This window comes from Ranitomeya variabilis, chromosome 1, assembly GCF_051348905.1.
Source record: "Ranitomeya variabilis isolate aRanVar5 chromosome 1, aRanVar5.hap1, whole genome shotgun sequence".
Lineage (NCBI taxonomy): Eukaryota > Metazoa > Chordata > Amphibia > Anura > Dendrobatidae > Ranitomeya > Ranitomeya variabilis.
In genome coordinates this window covers 402,343,420-402,364,662 of record NC_135232.1, presented here as the reverse complement: position 1 = coordinate 402,364,662, position 21,243 = coordinate 402,343,420, and the positions used below count along the sequence as shown (strand labels likewise).

The window sequence follows — 21,243 nt, the reverse complement described above, 5'->3', positions numbered from 1 at the left end:
ATGGGGCGCAGGATGAGAGCAGCACATGACAGGATGGGAGCAACACATTACAGAATGGGGGTACAGGATATGAGCAGCACATGACACAATGGGGGTGCAGGATGGGAGCAGCACATTACAGAATGGGGGCGCAGGATGGAAGCAGCATATGACAGGATGGGGGTGCAGAATGAGAGCAGCACATGACAGGATGGGGGCGCAGGATGGGAGCAGCACATTACAGAATGGGGATGCAGGATGGGAGCCGCACATGACAGGATGGGGGCGCAGAATAGGTGCAGCACATTACAGGATGGGGGGCAGCACATACCAGAATGGAGGCGCAGGATGGGAGCAGCACATGACAACATGGAGGTGCAGGATGGGAGCCCAACATGACAGAATTGGGGTGCAGGATGGGAGCAGCACATGACAGAATGGGGGCACAGGATGGCAGCACATTACAGAATGGGGCACAGGATGGGAGCAGCACATGACAGAATGGGGATGCAGGATGGGAGCCGCACATGACAGGATGGGGGCGCAGGATAGGTGCAGCACATTACAGGATGGGGGCAGCACATACCAGAATGGAGGCTCAGGATGGGAGCAGCACATGACAGCATGGAGGTGCAGGATGGGAGCCCAACATGACAGAATTGGGGTGCAGGATGGGAGCAGCACATGACAGAATGGGGGCACAGAATGGGAGCACCACATGACAGGATGGGGGCGCAGGATGAAAGCAGCACATGACAGAATGTGGGCTCAGGATGGGGCAGCACATGACAGGATGGGGTGCAGGAGGAGAGCAGCACATGACAGAATGAGGGCAGCACATGACAGGATGAAGGCGCAGGATGAGAGCAGCACATGACAGAATGGGGGCGCAGGATGCAGGATGGGGCAGCACATGACAGGATGGGGGCACAGGATGAGAGCAGCACATAACAGGATGGGGGCGCAGGATGGGAGCAGCACATGACAGGATGGGGCACAGGATGAGAGCAGCACATGACAGGATGGGGGCGCAGGATGGAAGCAGCACATTACAGAATGGGGTGCAGGATGAGAGCAGCACATGACAGGATGGGAGCAGCACATGACAGGATGGGGGTGCAGGATGGAAGCAGCACATTACAGAATGGGATGCAGGATGAGAGCAGCACATGACAGAATGGGGGCACAGGATGGGAGCAGCACATGACAGGATGGGGGCGCAGGATGAGAGCAGCACATGACAGGATGGGGGCTCAGGATGGGAGCAGCACATTACAGAATGAGGGTGCAGGATGGGAGCAGCACATGACAGGATGGGGGCGCAGGATGGGAGCAGCACATGACAGAATGCGGGCGCAGGATAGGTGCAGCACATTACAGGATGGGGGCAGCACATACCAGAATGGGGGCGCAGGATGGGAGCAGCACATGACAGAATGGGGTGCAGGATGGGAGCAGCACATGACAGGATGGGGCGCAGGATGGGAGCAGCACATGACAGGATGGGGCGCGGGATGGGGGCAGCACCTGACAGAATGGGGGCGCAGGATGGGAGAAGCACATGACAGAATGGGGGCGCAGGATGAGAGCAGCACATGACAGGATGGGGGCTCAGGATGGGAGCAGTACATTACAGAATGAGGGTGCAGGATGGGAGCAGCACATGACAGAATGGGGGCACAGGATGGGAGTAGCACATGACTGGATGGGGGCGCAGGATGGGAGCAGCACATGACAGGATGGGGCGCAGGATGGGAGCAGCACTTTACCGAATGGGGCGCAGGATGGGAGCAGCACATGACAGAATGGGGGCGCAGGATGGGAGCAGCACATGACAGAATGGGGGCGCAGGATGAGAGCAGCACATGACAGGATGGGGCGCAGGATGGGAGCAGCACTTTACTGAATGGGGCGCAGGATGGGAGCAGCACATGACAAGATAGGGGCGCAGGATGAGAGCAGCGCATGACAGGATGGGGGCTCATAATGGGAGCAGCACATTACAAAATGAGGGAGCAGGATGGGAGCTGCACATGACAAGATGGGGGTGCAGGATAGGTGCAGCACATGACAGGATGGGGCAGCACATACCAGAATGGGGGTGCAGTATGGAAGCAGCACATGACAGCATGGGGGTGCAGGATGGGAGCACCACATGACAGGATTGGGGCGCAGGATGGGAGCAGCACATGACAGAATGGGGGCGCAGGATGGGAGCACCACATGACAGGATTGGGGCGCAGGATGGGAGCACATGACAGGATGAGGGCACAGGATGGGGGCTGCACATGACAGGATGGGGGCACAATATGGGGGCTGCACATGACAGGATGGGGGCGCAAGATGGTAGCAGCACATGACAAGATTAGGGCGAAGGATGGAAGCAGCACATATCAGGATGGAGACTATATACCAATATAAATGCTTGCCACCCGGGCGTAGAACGGGTTCAATAGCTAGTCTTAATATAGGACAATTAGAAAAGTTATTTTCTTAGGTATGCGGGATAGCTGGGCTCTTATGAAGAAAGAATGGTGGTTATTAGTGATGAGCGAACGTGCTGGGATAAGATGTTATCAGAGCATGCTCATGTGCTAACCGAGTGTCTTCGGTGTGCTCTAAAAATATGTTCGAGTCCCCGCGGCTCCATGTCTTGCAGCTGTTTGACAGCAGCAACACGTGCAGGGATTGCCTGCTTGTTATCTGAGCACTTTCGCTCATCCCAAGCAGTTAAACCTTATACTGTATAGAGACAATCTGGCCACAGGTTCTCTTTAAAAGAACATTACATACTGTATATATTTGAACATAATAACAATATAGGTTATGGTACAACTCAATAACATATTAGGCTACGTTCACATTTGCGTTGTGCGCCGCAGCGTCGGCGCCGCAACGCACAACGCAAACAAAAACGCAGCAAAACGCATGCACAACGCTGCAATATGGCTTCTTGGATCATAAGCTTTTCTTGGTCAGACCGCGTCTCCCTGAGCTCCCTCCTTAGTGATCAGGAAGAACGCTCACTTGAGGCACCTTACCTATAAGGGTGTGTGCACATATAGAATGGTCCACTGCGGATTTTTACGCAGCGGATTTAATAAATCCGCAGGGCAAAAACACTGCATTTTTCCTGCGGATTTATAGCGGATTTACCGCGGTTTTTGTGCGGATTCCAAAGCGGTTTTACACCTGCGGTTTTCTATTATGGAGCAGGTGTAAAACCGCTGCGGATTCCGCACAAAGAATTGACATGCTGCGGAATGTAAATTGCTGCGTTTCTGCGCGTTTTTTTCCGCAGCATGGGCACAGCGTTTTCGGTTTCCCATAGGTTTACATTGTACTGTAATCTCATGGGAAACTGCTGTGGACCCGCTGCGGATCCGCAGCAAAATCCGCATCGTGTGCACAGAGCCTCATGCCTTCCATTTGTGGTTTTTAAGCCTCTCTAACATGGCAGAGAAGCAATATTTCCAAAATAATTAATTTTTCATATCAAATTCAGATACAAAAACTGAATGGCTTCATATGAAACTAGAGGTACAGGCCCTATGCACTGTTATGGGAACCCTGGATTTGTACAAAACAACTGTAATGCTGTCACCTGTCTCAGTGTTGTTGAATAATCAATAAAGCGAGAAAAACTTAATAATAAAAAATAAAAGAAATAAATGGGTAGGTAAACATAAGGCTAGATATTTAACTGTTGAGAATTACAGAAAATTGTGATTACCTGATACCGTAAAAGTGAGAGATGTTTCATTATGATTTATTTCATTCCAGAAGGTACAAGTGAGTGTTGCACTAAATGTTACTGGGATTCTGACTACACTTGTGACATTGAACAATCTATCAGCAGTTATTTTGTAGCTGATGTTCTGGACCACAGTGAGATTCTCCTTGTCTACCACCCAAGTGACATTGGCCTTTGGATATCCAAATGATTGACAGGAAACTTCTCGAACTGTCTCACCAGAGGAATTAACCACATCTCTGACTTGTGTTGTTATGTTCTTGTATGGTGCTAAGGAAAAAAGAGTATTTTATTATACACTGCTCAAAAAAATAAAGGAAACACTTAAACAACACAATGTAACTCCAAGTCAATCACACTTCTGTGAAATCAACCTGTCCACTTATTATTATTTATTATTATAGCGCCATTTATTCCATAGCGCTTTACATGTGAGAAGGGATATACATAACAAAAGCAAGTACAGTAATTTTAAATGATACAAGTCGCGACTGGTACAGGAGGAGAGAGGGCCCTGCCCATGAGAGCTCACATGCTATAAGGGATGGGTGAGGATACAGTAGGTGAGGGTAGAGCTGGTCGTGCAGCAGTCTTCAGGTTCTTTTTGAAGGTTTCCATGGTAGGCGAGGGTCTGTTATGTTGGGGTAGAGAGTTCCAGAGTAGGGGTGATGCGTGGGGGAAATCTTGTATGCGATTGTGGGAAGAGGAGATGAGAGGGGAGTATAGGAGGAAAGCTCCGGGAGACGAGGTCACAGATGTATGGAGGACACAGGTTGTGGATGGCTTTGTATGTCATGGTTAGGGTTTTGAACTGAAGTCTTTGGGTAATGGGGAGCCAGTGAAGGGATTGACATAGATGACAGGCCGGGGAATAGCGGGGTGACAGGTGGATTAGTCGGGCAGCAGAGTTTAGGATAGATTGGAGGGGTGCGAGAGTGTTAGAGGGGAAGCCACAGAGCAGAAAGTTGCAGTAGTCAAGGCGGGAGGTGATGAGGGCATGGACTAGGGTTTTTGCAGATTCTTGGTTTAGGAATGTATGGATCCGGGAAATATTTTTGAGTTGAAGTCGTCAGGAAGTGGAAAGGGCTTGGATATGTGGTTTGAAGGAGAGATCAGTGTTAAGGATTACCCTGAGGCATCGAGCTTGTGGGACTGGGGATAGTGAGCAGCCATTTACTTTAATGGATAGGTCTAATGGGGGAGTTGAGTGAGATGGGGGAAAGATGATGAATTCTGTTTTGTCCATGTTACATTTTAGAAATCTAGCTATGAAGTAACACCGATTGTGAATCAATTTCTCCTGCTGTCATGGAAATGGAACAGAAAACAGGTAGAAATGATAGGCAATGAGCAAGACAACCACTTTAAAGAAGTGGCTCTGCAGGGATTGACCAAGTGACCAAAACAACAGCAAAAAAGGATGAGAACAGACAAATGTCTGTTCTCATCCTTTTTTGCTGTAGTTTTGGTCACTTATCATTGCTCCCACCCCTACAGTTACCAGGGCTGTATTTGCCACTAGGAACTTGAGGGCACATGCCTAGGGCGGGACGATGCCGGGGGGGCACCTGAGCAAGTTTTTTGTTCTGTTCTGCTTTGTTTGTTTTTTTAAATTTAAGTCCGGGGTCTTCTCCCCGCTTGCGCCCGCCCGCCTCACAACTTCTCCACCCCCCGCTTGAGGACGTCATACTCACCAACTCCAGCGATGCCTGGTCTCAGCACCTGCAGCTCATCCTGTGTGGGTGTTCACGTGGTACCGCTCATTAAGGTGATGAATATGGACGCATATTCATCACCTTAATGAGCGGTACCGCGTGACCGCTCACGCAGGAAGAAGCTGCCGCACTGGGACAGAGCTAGGTTTGGCGCGTTGTGGAAAGGTGAGTATGACAGCCAGGGAGGACGGGGAGAGGATGAAGGAGGGCGGAGGGAGGATGGGGGAGCGAGCCATGCATGCAAGATGGGAGCAGGAGCTGGGGAAAGCTGAGCCATTCATACAAGGGGGAGAGCTGAGCCATTCATACAAGGGGGAGGACACTGAGCCATTCATACAAGGGGGGGACAAAAGCTGGGCCATTCATACAAGGGGGAGGAAACTGAGCCATTCATACAAGGGGGGGACGAAAGCTGGGCCATTCATACAAGGGGGGAAAGCTGAGCCATTCATACAAGGGGGAGGAAAGCTGAGCCATTCATACAAGGGGGAGGAAAGCTGAGCCATTCATACAAGGGGGAAAGCTGAGCCATTCATACGAGGGGGAGAGCTGAGCCATTCATACAAGGGGGGGAAGCTGAGCCATGCATACAAGGGGGGGGGGAAAGCTGAGCCATTCATACAGGGGGGAAAGCTGAGCCATTCATACAAGGGGGAGGAAAGCTGAGCCATTCATACAAGGGGGAGGAAAGCTGAGCCATTCATACAAGGGGGGGACGAAAGCTGGGCCATTCATACAAGGGGGGAAAGCTGAGCCATTCATACAAGGGGGAGGAAAGCTGAGCCATTCATACAAGGGGGAGGAAAGCTGAGCCATTCATACAAGGGGGAGGAAAGCTGAGCCATTCATACAAGGGGGAAAGCTGAGCCATTCATACGAGGGGGAGAGCTGAGCCATTCATACAAGGGGGGGAAGCTGAGCCATGCATACAAGGGGGGGGGGAAAGCTGAGCCATTCATACAGGGGGGAAAGCTGAGCCATTCATACAAGGGGGAGGAAACTGAACCATTCATACAGGGGGGGGGGGAAACTGAGCCATTCATACAAGGGGGGACGAAAGCTGGGCCAATCATACAAGGGGGAGGAAACTGAGCCATTCATACAAGGAGGAAGGCTGGGCCATTCATACAAGGGGAGGAAACTAAGCCATTCATACAAGGGGGGGACGAAAGCTGGGCCATTCATACAAGGGGGAGGAAACTGAGCCATTCATACAAGGGGGAGGAAAGCTGAGCCATTCATAGAAGGGGGAGGAAACTGAGCCATTCATACAAGGGGGGGAAACTGAGCCATTCATACCAGGGGGAGGAAACAGCCATTCATACAAGGGGGGGAAAGCTGGGCATTCATACAAGGGGGGAAAGCTGAGCCATTCATACAAGGGGGAGGAAAGCTGGGCATTCATACAAGGGGGGAAAGCTGAGCCATTCATACAAGATGGGAGGGGGGAACAATTTGAGTGGGGATGGGGGGATTTATTATGCGTGTGGTGAGTTTGAGTGGGGATGAGGGGATTTATTATGTGTGGGGACAATTGGAGTGTTGATGGAGGGATTTATTGTGTGTGGTGACAATTTGTGTGAGGATAGGGGGATTTATGTGTGGGGAGAATTGGAGTGGGGATGGGGGATTTAATGTGGGGGATATTTGAGGACACAAAATGAAGAGCAAAGGGGGAGATGGGGAAATAGTATGGGGGAATGTGGGGCATGTATGAGGAAACAGTACTGGGGAATGGGGGGTATGTATGAGGAAACAGTACTAGGCAATGGGGGGCATGTATGAGGAAACAGTATGGGGGAATGGGGGGCATGTATGAGGAAACAGTACTGGGGAATGGGGCATGTATGGGTAATGGGGGGCATGTATGAGGAAACAGTACAGGGGGATGGGTGCAGACAGTATGGGGAGCGAACGGGGGAATGTATGCGGGCACAGTATGAGTAGCGATGTGAAAAATGTATGTGGACAGAGTACAGCGAGTGAGGGTGATGGGATGTGTGCAGACACAGTATGGGGAGTCAGGTGCACAGGCAGTATAGAAAGCGAGGGGGTAAATATATGAGGAGACAGTATGGTGAACAGGAGGGATGTGAGAGGAGACAGTATGAGGAGGGAGGGGAATAGTGTGATGAGACAGTATGGGGGAGAAAAGTGAGTGGGCACAGAATAGAAACTGAGTAGTGGGTTCGTAGCATGGGGGACAGTGTAAGGGCACAGCCAGGAGCGGACAGTATACCAAGGAGGGGGAGTGCGATGAGAGACTACAGTATAAATACTGGGCCCTATAGGGGGGACACAGTGTCAGTGGACAGTGTGAAGAGGGGGCCGGTATGGAAAGGAGAGGTCAGTGTAAAGAGCATGTACCATAAGAGGGGCAGTGTGGGGGTCATGTTTTGTGCAGACAATATAGTGAGGGGCAATTTTTAATTCAGGAGCATTATAATGACACTTGTATCTTTAAGGGTATCATGTGGGGATTTTCTGCAAAAGAGCGGAAAAGATGGAGGTCTGCAGAGACGGCTGTGGATGAGAAAACTCATCACGGAGTCTGGGCAAGATGAAGAAAAGAAGGAGAACGGCTCCAGAGGCAACGTCATCTATCAGGTACCTGGATGTAAATGTTATTTGTGATACTAACTCTCATGTTTTATTTATGTTAGGAGCATTAAAGGGGATGTCCAGGTTTGTAATGAGTCTGCAGTCATTCTTTGTTACTGCAGACTTCTGACTTCTCACAGTGCGCACTGCACGCTGTCAGAATTCTCTTGTGCCGGCGATTTACATACATGCGGTCACGTGCCGACTAGACATGTGTGGCCTCACTCTATGAAAATGAACTGAGTGAGGCCGGGAACGTCTAGTCGGAATGTGGTCAGAAGTATACAAATCATATGCTTGTGCTGACAAAACTGTCCACCGGCAAGGGAGAATCCTAAAAGTGTGCAGTGCATGCGTTGTGAGAATTCAGGAGCCTGCGATGTCCGGATTCAGCTCTGCAGGTTCCAGTAGTCGTCACATGGACACTTCACTCACATGCGACTTTCACACTTATGGTCCTGTGACAACGAGCTTCTCTTCTGCTTCTCTCTGTTTTTCACTGAACATTGAGAGTATTAGGAAGAGAAGCTCGTCAGTACATGACTAAGTGTGCAAATTGCATGTGTGCTGGGGGGGGCGCCATAATGAATTCTTGCCCCGGGTGCCAGAAAACCGACATACCCCTCTGACGGTATGCTACTGCAAGCGGTGATTACCGAGTCCGGTGGAGGGATGTCTGTGCACAGGCAGTGAGGCAGGGACTGAGGGTGTGCACAGCGAGAGAATGGAGACCTGGAGACTGCCCGTCCCTGTCTACGCCGTAGCCTGGAGCCTCATTATCATAGGAATATGTCAGTTAATAAATTGTTTTTGTAAAGCTTTATCGTGTAGTTTTAGGTCAGAGAGAGATGTTTAGGGATGAGCTAGCAAGGTGCAGGGACAGGTAGTGATGTCTATTTGTGGACATGTGCGGCACTTGCGGTTTTGCACTTGCGGTGAGAAAAAAAACACTGCTAGCAGTGTTTTTTTCATTGCTGCAAGTACCGCATTTGCCGGATCGCAGCAAAACCGCAAGTACCGCACATGTCCGCAAGTCCCATAGGGAATGAATGAGGCCAAACGCAGTGTTGCCGTAAGTGATCCATTACGCGGCAGATGCGGAAAAACTGCCGGATCTGCTGCAAAAGGCGACTTTCACATCAGTGATTTTTGCCAAAGTCACTGCCGATAGTGTCATACTCATCAAAGGGGGAGGCAGCACTGAAAGTGCCTAGGGCAGCAGAAACTCTAAATACGGCCCTGACAGTTACTGTATAGTAGTATGAGGCAGTGTCTACAACCCACAAAAGTTGCACAGATAGAGCAGCTTATCCAGGATGGAATGTCAATGTGAGCTATGGCAAGAAAGGTAGCTGTGTCTGTTAGAAATGCCCAGAGCATGGAGCAGATACCAGGAGACAGGCAGTACACCAGGAGATGTGAAGAGGGCCATAGGAGAGCAACAACCCAGCAGCAGGACCTCTACCTCCTCCTTTGTGCAAAGAGTGACAGGAGGAGCAGTGCAAGAGCTATGCAAAATGACCTCCAGCTGGCCACTAACATCAATGTGTCTGATCAAACTGTCAGAAATAGATGCTATGAGGGTGTAATGAGGGCCCGATGTCCACAAGTGGATGTTGGACTTACAGCCCAATATGTGCAGGGCAATTGGCATTTGCCAGAGAACACCAAGATTGGCAGATTCGACATTGGTACTCTGCTCTTCACGGATGGTAGCAGATTAACACTGGGCACATGTGACAGACGTGACAGAGTCTGGAGATGCTGTGGAGAATGTTCTACTGCCTCCATGGTGTGGGGAGGCATTTCTTTGGAGGGCCGCAAAGCTCTCCATGTGCTAGCCAGGGGTACCCTGAATGCCATTAAGAACCGGTATGAGATCCTCAGACCCATTGTGAGACCATATGCAGGTGCACTGGGCCCTGGGTTCCTTCTGGCCTCATGTAACTCAAGTGTGTCAGCAGTTCCTTTATAATGAAGGCATTGATGCTATGGACTGGCCTCCCCATTCCCCAGACCTGAATCCAATGGAGCACATCTGGTACATTATGTCGCAATCCATCCACCAATGCCACATTGCAAAACAGACTGTATATGAGTTTACTGATGCTTTAATCCAGGTCTAGGAGGAGATTCCTCAGGAGAACATCTGCCGCCTCATCAGGAGCATCCCCAGGCATTGTAATGAGGTCATACAGGCACATGGAGGCCACACACTACTGAGCATCATTTCCTTGTCTTGAGGCATTTCCACTGAAGTTGGATCAGCCTATAATTTGATTTTCCACTTTGATTTTGAGTATCATTCCAAATCCAATTAATTCTGATTTACATTAATCATTTTTATGTATTTTTCTCAACGCATTCCACTATGTAATGAATAAAGATTTGCAACATATTTCATTCAGTAATATCTAGGATGTGGTATTTTAGTTTTCCCTTTATTTTTTTAAGCAGTATACTATTGGATGTTGAGAAAAATATAATCAACTGGGTATTATTTGAGCCTTATTTGGAAACTTGGTTCAATGAATATGAGGTATGGTATGAATTCTATATTTAATGGTGTATTTTTAAAGGGAACCTGTCAGGTAAAAAATGCTATTAACCTGTAGTTATAGGTTAATCTGCAGGTTAATAGCTTTCTGAAGCTGCCCGGCACCTGTACTGAAAGTCTCTCTGCTGGGAGGAAATTAACTTTGTTCCTCCAGGAAATCTCTGTCTTTGAAGCCAAGGCAGCTTCAGTTACTTTACCTATCAGTGCATAGTGAGCAGTAGCTATAACCACACACCGGCACACACACGACTTAGCATTGGAGCCGGCTGTCATTCAGTGCCAGGGCCACGGATACAGTCGCCAGCCCACTTTTATGACTAAGAGACTGAGGCTGCCGGGAGGCATAAAGTTAATTTCCTCCCTGCAATGGGGGTCTCAGAGTGGGCGCTGGGCAGATACAGAATGCTATTAACCTGCATATTAAACCCATAGTGTTTTTTTACATGAAATGTTCCCTTTAACTTAATGAATTGTTTTAATTAGACAGCAAGAAAATAAGCAAGTTTGCAATTGACTTGCTTTTTCTATGTGATGTCATTCTCCTGCAATGGCAGTTTTTATCTTGCATAGTGTACATAGTCTTTCCATAGTGCTTGACCACTAGTGCCTACCTAGACCATGGACTAGTGTGTGCAGGAGTTACATTTCAGGAGAGAAGTTAACTCCTAACAAACCAGTCAGTTCTCTTTAGCACATTGATTTCTATGCATTCACCACCCTCCACCTCCCTATCAGCTTCTGACCAAGATACTGTAATCAGTCCTACTAATCACAACCACCTGGCACCCAGCATCTTGGCTTTCACTGTTCTGAGCTGTATGCTTAAAAATACACTGTTATCTCTATATGCAAATACAGTGATAACAGTGCATACCCCACAACAAACCAGTGCCCATTTTGGTGGAGCGGTCCAAAACTGCTGTGAAAACTCTAAAAGTTGCACAATTTTTGAGTATTTTGAAGGTTTTTTTACGCCAGAATTTTGGAGTAAACACCATGATAAAACAGAGGAAACGTGTTTGCCAAAGGAAGGTCCTATTAGAATAGAAATGGTACATCAAATGGTACATTAGAATACAAATGTATACATTAGTGTACTTTATTTTGTTTTCAACTGTACTGAATGGTTGTCCAAGGTTTCAATACAACAGGGACAGGCTGTCATTTCTGTGTACATTTTAAAGACATAATGGAAAAGCAATTACCTTGCACGTCCAATTTTAGGACTTTATAGTCTGATCCGTGGGAAGTTATAATGCACAAATATTGACCTGCATCAGTCATCTTTACTTTACTAATGTGAAGAATGGCCCTGCCCTTGTGCAGTTCATTCGATAACAGCTTTATGCGGTCACTGTAGTTCTTGTCTTGCAAAATTTCAATATCTTTGCCATTTATATGCTTTAAAACTTCTACAGCGTCCATTTTATCTCTGCTGTGCTTCCATAAAACGTTCAACTTTTCAACACCTGTTCCCATGTCCAATGCGAATTGACATTCCATGGAAACATTATTTCCGTACACTGCAATATAATGGGACTTTTTGGCCTCCACTGTAAATAACCCTGAAACGAAAAACACATATATCAGGAAAAGTGATGAAGTGATAAGTACTGCGGTGGTTTCCTATTCTAAGTGGTTAACAAATACAGACTTTAACCATGAGCTCTGTATAACCCCGCCCACACCACTGATTGGCAGGTTTCTGCCCGCATACAAAAAAAGCTGCTAATCAGTGATAGGGGCGGGGTTATACAGGGCTCATGAATATAGAGGACTACATGCAGCAGGTTTACTAGTCCCCTAGTGATAATCTCTTGCTGATAAAACAGTAATGTTACCAAGACTACACTAAGCATCCCAGTAAGTGATGCATCACTGGAATCAGGGTCTCTGTCTCTACGTTATGCCATCATATTAGTTGGCAAAAACCTGGTGACAGATTTCCTTTAATATGACAGCTGTCAAGAATCTGTAAGTCCTATGGAAAAACATAATGGTCAATGAAGAGGACTGGTAGTTTTACATGGCAGATGTCATTTTACCATATGGAAGGTTTGAGTTTCCCCAATGAGAGAAGGGTCCTAAGGAGGGTAGGGGGCTCTTATATAGTGTCCATATGCCCTTATAGAGCATATTGACAGGCAGGGTCATTGTGGGTCAATGCTTTTTAGAGCAAAACGTATACTTTGAAAGTGGATGAAATTGTGTGTTTCAGAGCACTTTGTTAGCCTTGACAACAAAAACAGTGTCTTAATATATCTAATCAACTAAAACAAATATATTTTATATGCACATTATACGTGCCTAATGTAGATTAAAAAAAAAGTGATGAACAATATACCAATGGCAAAAGTATAGACACAAAGAGTATTTGTAACTGGTAATTAATAAGGGAACTACTGTGTATCTCACTCGTATAATTTGCATGTATTATAATTTCATTTGTTTGTAACAATTAGCAGACTAGATAACTCAAAATTGCTTTGTCTTAAGGTGTGAATTGTTCAAAACTGTCACGTTATTAAAGGTTTTATTCAATGTAACCTAAAGTTCTGTTCACAGTTCAGTTTTTCTTTTGTTAGACGTATGCTATACATATGGACTATATCCCATTGTATCCCCATTGTGTTTTCCAAAAGAACACTCTTGGCGCATGTGGATACCTCTCCCTCCTCCATTCCTGCTCCCAGGGCGGCCTTAGACTAAATGCTGCCTTGTGCAAAATTGCTCTTCGATGACCCTCTCCCAATTGTTTTACTTAGAACACATTTGCGGGCAAGTTTGGACGTGAGAGAATCCAGGAGTATGTAGATGCGGTCTACTTTACTTCCGGCTGTCTTGAGACCTACAAACAGATAACCTTGAGGTGACAGGTGTGAGGATTAAAAAATCTGCCATGAATGACTGCCGACTTTGAACACAATCCTGAACAATCCTTTTAACATATCAACAGCAAAGTGGTTATACAATAGAAATAAATAACAAGTCTATCAAGCTAATTTTGAGTGATTTTAAGGCATTTTGGATTTGCGCAAAATGACTCGTCATGTAGCTCTCTATATTTCTAATCATTCTTTTTCATAGATAAAACATGTACCCATTATAGCCTATGGGAATGGCCATTGCTCACATATAGACTTTTCATCCAAATTGTGGATCAAACTCATCGATTCAGGTTAAAAAAAAAAAACAGATCACGTTCGGTAACCATCTATTGCATTCTGATTGCTGTTTGTTTTTACTGTTTAATAATTAAACTTAATTTTTTTGCATATGAGAAAAAAAAGATGGCACACTAATGGTAGATATCTCTGTTTTTCTCATTCGCAAAATATGGTAATCTAAAGGAGGTCTTCATGTGCAGCGTGAGTGACCTTGTTTATTGTAATTCTGTCATTGTGTTCATGAACAAGAGGGGTTGAACCAAATTTTTAAATCAAAGTATTTAACTTCCCAATTGATGGGGGACTGACCACTGAGACCCCCACCAATCCTAAGAATAGGGCTCTGAAGGGCCCCTTCTGGCTGCAGTGGAGGTCAGGCATGAGCATCTCTGTCAATTTATTTGTAGTGGAATTTCCAAAGACCAGCTGAATGCTGCACTCGGTTATCTCCAGCAGTCCCCTTAGTACTGAATGGAGCGAAGGTGTGCATACTTGACTAACCCCCATTCAGACGGCCATTTTCAGGATTGGTTGGGGTCTCAAAGATCAAACACCCAGTGATTGGAAAGTTATCACCTATGCTTTTTGTAAGGGATATTTTTCAAATTTTAAGCCCCTCATACACATTAGATAGCTATCAGATGAGATGATTTGGTTGACGGCTAACTCTCCTGAGCCCCCCATACACAGGGCCGCCCAGCTTGGCTATGTACTGTTGTGTTCTCCGTGAGAGACGCTGTCAGACTCCTCTGTTCCCTCCAGACTTTTCTGCCACCAGCATGTCGTCTGAAGAAAAGAAGGATCAGCTGTTGAAAATCTGATGTGCCTGATCCTTCTCCCCACATAAGCACACTTGGCTGATCTAATGTGTACGTAAACCTTAGAAAATGGTGACACAAACAAAATGTCTTTTTTTTTCTTTTAACAAAGTTCTGAAATCTTTTCTTACACCACTAGATCCCAGTCATAAGCCTCTCATACAGCCAAATTAGATCTCATGCTTTGCACTGACAAGGAGCAACATCCTGGAACTCAGTGTCTGCAAATTGAGATTCTGGTTTGGTTTTTAGTTATATGGCAAGGTTCATTAAAACTTTTAGGATTGCTACTTCCAATAGGTGGCACTAGAGTTCCCGTGTTCTTCCTCTGTGAAGAGGCAATTTGCATATTTAATTTCTCAAATGAGCATTGCATGGCCTATAAGCCTCCATACATTGCCTATAAGCCTCCATACAGTGGCATGCCAGTTATGTCACTATCCACGAGGAGAAACTTTACCCTTTAGGTTTCAAACACTAAAATATATATATACAGTATATATATATATATATATATATATATATATATATATATATATATATATATATAATCACCTCTTCTGAGTTTGTTTTCACTGTAATCATACAAATCTGAAGGATCACGTTGCTAAGTCATTATCACCACAAAATGAACGAATTGGCCCCCATGCTCATTAGGCTACCAATAGTTAACAGCTGGGGGCCCGGGGGGGGGGGGGCTGGGCCAGAATGCTGGAGACACTAGGGGAAATATGCTGGACACACTGGGGGCAATATGCTGGACACACTGGGGCAGAATGCTGGACACACTGGGGGCAATATGCTGGACACACTGGGGGCAGGATGATGCACACTGGGGGCAGAATGATGGACACACTGGGGGCAGGATGCTGGACACACTGGGGGCATGATGATGGACACACTGTGGGCAGGATGCTGGACACACTGGCGGCAATATGCTGGACACACTGGGGGCAGGATGCTGGACACACTGGGGGCAGGATGCTGGACACACTGGGGGCAGGATGCTGGACACACTGGGGGCAGGATGCTGGACACACTGGGGGCAGGATGCTGGACACACTGGGGGCAGGATGCTGGACACACTGGGGGCAGGATGCTGGACACACTGGGGGCAGGATGATGAACACGCTGGGGGCAGAATGATGGACACACTGGGGGCAGGATGCTGGACACACTGGCGGCAATATGCTGGACACACTGGGGGCAGGATGCTGGACACACTGAGGCAGGATTCTGGACACACTGGGGGCAGAATGCTGGACGAACTTGGGGCAATATGCTGGACACACTGGGGCAGAATGCTGAACACAGTGGGGGCAATATGCTGGAGACACTGGGGCAGATTTCTGGACACACTGGGGGCAGTATGCTGGACACACTGGGGGCAGTATGCTGGAGACACCGGGGCAGATTGCTGGACACACTGGGGGCAATATGCTGGACACACTGGGGGCAATATGCTGGACACATTGGGGGCAGATTGCTGGACACACTGGGGGCAGTATGCTGGAGACACTGGGGCAGATTGCTGGACACACTAGGGGTAATATGCTGGACACACTGGGGGCAGGATACTGGACACACTGGGGGCAGGATGCTGGACACACTGGGGGCAGGATGCTGGACACACTGGGGGCAGGATGCTGGACACATTGGGGGCAGAGATGCTGGACACTGGGGGCAGAGATGCTGGACACTGGGGGCAGTGATGCTGGACATTGGGGGCAGAGATGCTGGACACACTGGGGGCAGGACTGGAGACAGATGGGGCAGGATTGGAGACATGGGCAGAATGTAGATACAGGGCAGAATGAAAGACATGGGGCAGGATTGGAGACAGATCATGCAGGATCATGGGGCAGGATGGATACGATGGAGACTGATGGGGCAGGATGGGGAGATCATATGGGGCAGGATGGGGAGATCATATGGGGCAGAATGGATACTCCTGATGGCAGGATGGGAGAACATATGGCTGAAGCCAGGAATGAGATACACGGGGCCAGGATGGGGGATATTATTATTACTACCATAGGAGCTAATTAAGGGATATTATTACTGCAGTGATGTATTTATTTTATTTTTTGAGGACACTGTTTTAAATGGGGGGGCGGTCCTGTTACTGTGTAGAGTGACACTATGTCGCCTCTTTTTCTTCATGTGGTGTAATGTAGAAGTTGGGAAAAATTAAGTAATGTGTTCTGCAAGCAGGGCTCGAGATAACTGTGTTATTTCCTGCAGAGACGAGTCCTGGCTGGATGAAGTGATGGCGGTCTGTGCTGGATGAAAGATAAAGGACTTCACCTAGAGACGTCACTGGTGAGTCAGTGTTACCTATACACTGACACCATACACTGTATACTATATACAGAGGTCCTGTGTATAATGTCACCGGTGATCACTGTATTACCTCTACACAGACACTGCATACTAAGTACAGATCTGTGAATACTGGCACTTATGGTGATAGTATTGTGGTTTTTTTTCTTCCTAACTGAAGGGTAAATTGACTAGATCAATGGATGTTTGACAGGTTATAGTTTCACACAGTAACTATTTTTCCGGAATAATCTGGTTCAGGTATATGATAACCCCGTCACATGACCCCGTCACATGACCGGGGGGGATCCACAGTGTCTGAACAGCCCGGGGCCCTGGCTACCCTTAATCCACCCCTGGGAATCAGTAAGCCAAACCTCCAACTCCGGCTCTTCAATTTCCCTGACTCCAACCCCACAGCAGTGTGTCACTACTGAGCATGTACATAAAGTGCAGCACAGATTCAACTCAACTAAAAGCTAAAATCCTTTTTTTCAATCAGATCATTTTTTATTGTGAAACATATCAAGATATATTCAAATTTTGTTTCTAGAAAAAAATCCAAGATCCTTAGATCAGGAACAGAACAGACATTTATAGGACAATTCATAACGTTCCCAAATTTTTGTGAAAAATTTACAGTACATACTGCATTGACCTGGGCAGCACGGTCGCTCAGTGGCTAGGACTGTGGCCTTGCAGCGCTGAGGTCCTGGGTTCAAATCCCACCATAGACAACATCTGTAAGGAGTTTGTATGTTCTCCACGTGTTTGTGTGGGTTTCCTGCCGCACTCCAAAGACACACTGATATGGAATCTATATTGTGAGCCCTAATGGGGACAGTGTCAAAAATGTCTGTAAAGTGCTGTGGCAATAATGGCGCTATATAAGTGAGTAAAATAAATAAACTACTGTACCCAATTTATTATATTTTGTTGGAGCCAGTCCATTTTATACCGAATCCACAGCCCTGTTTTATTATACACATCTATTGCGCGGTCTGGTCTGATAGGATCCATCACAGTGATCAAAATGAACCAATATGAAAAATTCCCTATTGTTGCCAGGTACCTGCGTATGTGCCGACTATGTTTTTTCCAGGAAGAAGATACGGAGGGCCGGAGGACGGAACAGGAGGGTCCGGGGATGGCACAGGTATTGGAAGGGCTCAGGGGGCCATAATTTATCTCTCCTCTTACATGTGTATCACATTGTAACAGTGGGCACACTTTTTTTTCCCATGATCGGGGACAGGAAATCCAGCCCAGATCACGTTCTCCAGGGTCTCAGCTACACCCAGCAGCCGAGACCCTGGAGATTTACTGACTATGGATGGTGCTACAGCCTTATTATCGATTGCCTTTTTAAAACAGCAATGAGGGAATAAGGCCCCTTAGCGACCGCCGTTTTAATGCATATCGGCGGTCATTAAGGGGTTAATATACTCACCTACCGCCGCCTTCTACGGGATTCAACAACCGTTCACTCCTCTTCTCAGTAAAGTCACCACTCTACAGACTCTCCGGGTCACACTGCTCTTGCGTGAATTGGAAGTGGCTATTACAATGAAAGCCTATAGAACGTCAGAACATGTAACCTACTACATAGTCTATAATGAGTACATGTTTCAAAAACAGAACACAAACGTGATTCACAGATATCTGAATGAGGACTAGGAGTTCTTTCAGGCGTCAGTGTTTCCAGTACATGTGGGGAAAGTTTTCACACATACTGGAGACAATTAAACACTGACAGAGTCACTGGCATAGTATGTGAACGGAGATATGTGTCACTTCGCATACAGCGGTCAGTGATGTAAAACCAGAGTGTTTTTGCCTCCAGCACGCTAAGTGCTGAGAGGGTTAATAGTAACCTATGTTATGGGCTGGTTTTAGTGGAGGTCCACAGAATCTCCACATGCAGAGCCCTGACAGGACCTGTGTGAGGTCAAAGCCATGTGACCATCACATGGGTGTTAAATACCTGGCCATGAGAGTCAGTGTGTGTTGTGTATTGGGTGAGCAGGAACTTCCACATAGCTCCCGGAGGAGCTAAAGGACTGCGCAGGAAAACTGCAGGTGAACCCTGCAGGAAATGGACTCATAAGGACTGTGTTTTGTTTTATTTTACCGTTATGCCAGCAAGGCTTTGTTTATTTTGCTGAACCCTTCCAAGGTTTATGCTATCCACAATAAACCAGCAGGTGATTTGCTACCAGAACGGTTCCTGTGCCTACCCGAGGAAGCAGCTATGTGTGTCAATCCTTCACAACACGTTGACCTATTCAAGTGAATGGGTCTGTTCACATGTCATTGAGCATCCACGGACCGTGTGTCTGTGGGCAAAAAATGCTGACATTTCCGTTTTTTAACAGCAGCATGGGCCGGGCAGCAAAATGTTCTGCACACGTGATGACATACGCGTGTCATCATTGTGACACGTCCCGGCGCCTGGGAATCAGCGGTACAGTTAGCACCGGGTGCTGAAGACAGCTCTCATCATTCTCCCCTGCTCACGCTGCAATCATCGCTAGCAGGGGACAATGTTGAGAGTTGTTGTACAGCTGATAACAGTGAGAGCAGGCAGCAGCTGATGGGAGTATTCATCATCTGCCGCCTGAACTATACTGTAGATACATTTTTTTAAAAAATATGACGTGGTGTTCCCTTTATTTTTGATAACCACCGCCGTCTCTTTTATCACCTCCATCTCTTTCCCTGAAATAAGAGGTCCTCAGAGACAGTGATAGAAGCAGTGTGAGTGACACTGGTATTGCTCCCCAAATTCTGTCACTTCTCACCACTGGAGAGAAATGACTACAGGACCATCCTCCTGTGACGTCCTATTTGAGACTCCCCTAAACAAAAGTCTCAGGAAGTCAAGTAAAAAAACAGATATAGGAATTAGCAGGATATGGAGAACGGTAGGTGTGACGGATCGTACAGGGGAAGTGGTGTGCCGACTTCACTCACCTCTGGGGAGGGGAGAGAATGACCCAGCAGGGATTGACTCTCTGGCGCCACCACTTACCCTAGGCCAGTCATGGAACTGCACCGAGGGCAAATAGTCGCCGGAGAGGCTTCCCTTATAGGTACGAGTTATTGAGGAGCTCCTAATGAGGGGGGATATACAACCCCTGGCAAAAATTATGGAATCACCAGCCTTGGAGGATGTTCATTCAGTTGTTTAATTTTGTAGAAAAAAAAGCAGATCACAGACATGGCACAAAACTAAAGTCATTTCAAATGGCAACTTTCTGGCTTTAAGAAACACTAAAAGAAATCAAGAACAAAAAATGTGGTAGTCAGTAATGGTTAATTTTTTTAACCAAGCATAGGGAAAAAATTATGGAATCACTTAATTCTGAGAAAAAAATTATGGAATCACCCTGTAAATTTTCATACCCAAAAATAACACCTGTATCAAATTAGATCTGCTCGTTAGTCTGCATCTAAAAAGGAGTGATCACACCTTGGAGAGCTGTTGCACCAAGTGGACTGACATAAATCATGGCTCCAACACGAGAGATGTCAATTGAAACAAAGGAGAGGATTATCAAACTCTTAAAAGAGGGTAAATCATCACACAATGTTGCAAAAGATGTTGGTTGTTCACAGTCAGCTGTGTCTAAATACTGGACCAAATGCAAACAACATGGGAAGGTTGTCAAAGGCAAACATACTGGTAGACCAAGGAAGACATCAAAGTGTCAAGACCGGAAACTTCAAGCAATATGTCTCCAAAACAGGACATGCACAACAAAACAAATGAGGAACGGATGGGTGGAAACTGGAGTCAACGTCTGTGACCGAACTGTAAGAAACCGCCTAAAGGAAATGGGATTTACATACAGAAAAGCTAAACGAAAGCCATTATTAACACCTAAACAAAAAAAAACAAGGTTACAATGGGCTAAGGAAAAGCAATCGTGGACTGTGGATGACTGGATGAAAGTCTTATTCAGTGATGAATCGCAAATCTGCATTGGGCAAGGTGATAATGCTGGAACTTTTGATTGGTGCCATTGCAATGAGATTTATAAAGATGACTGCCTGAAGAGAACATGCAAATTTCCAGTCATTGATGCTATGGGGCTGCATGTCAGGTAAAGGCACTGTTGAGATTGCTGCCATTACATCTTCAATAAATGCACACGTTTATGTTGATATTTTGGACACTCTTCTTATCCCATCAAGTGAAAGGATGTTTGGGGATGATTAAATCATTTTTCAAGATGATAATGCATCCTGCCATAGAGCAAAAACTGTGCAAACATTCCTTGAAAAAAGACACATAAGGTCAATGTCATGGCCTGCAAATAGTCCGGAT

At 46.6% G+C, this 21,243-nt stretch overlaps 1 protein-coding gene across 6 annotated transcripts in view; it reads right to left on the bottom strand.

Annotated features, from left to right (window-relative positions):
- Positions 1 to 21,243, bottom strand: part of LOC143762035 (programmed cell death 1 ligand 1-like) — a 173,391-nt gene that overhangs the window by 19,963 nt on the left and 132,185 nt on the right. For all 6 annotated transcript variants that reach the window (XM_077249155.1, XM_077249156.1, XM_077249159.1 and 3 more), the window contains 2 exons: positions 11,812 to 12,171; positions 3,713 to 4,003 (listed from right to left, as the gene is read on the bottom strand). In XM_077249155.1, coding sequence (XP_077105270.1) covers positions 3,713 to 4,003; positions 11,812 to 12,171 — 651 coding nt within the window. The remainder of the gene's footprint in view (positions 1 to 3,712; positions 4,004 to 11,811; positions 12,172 to 21,243) is intronic.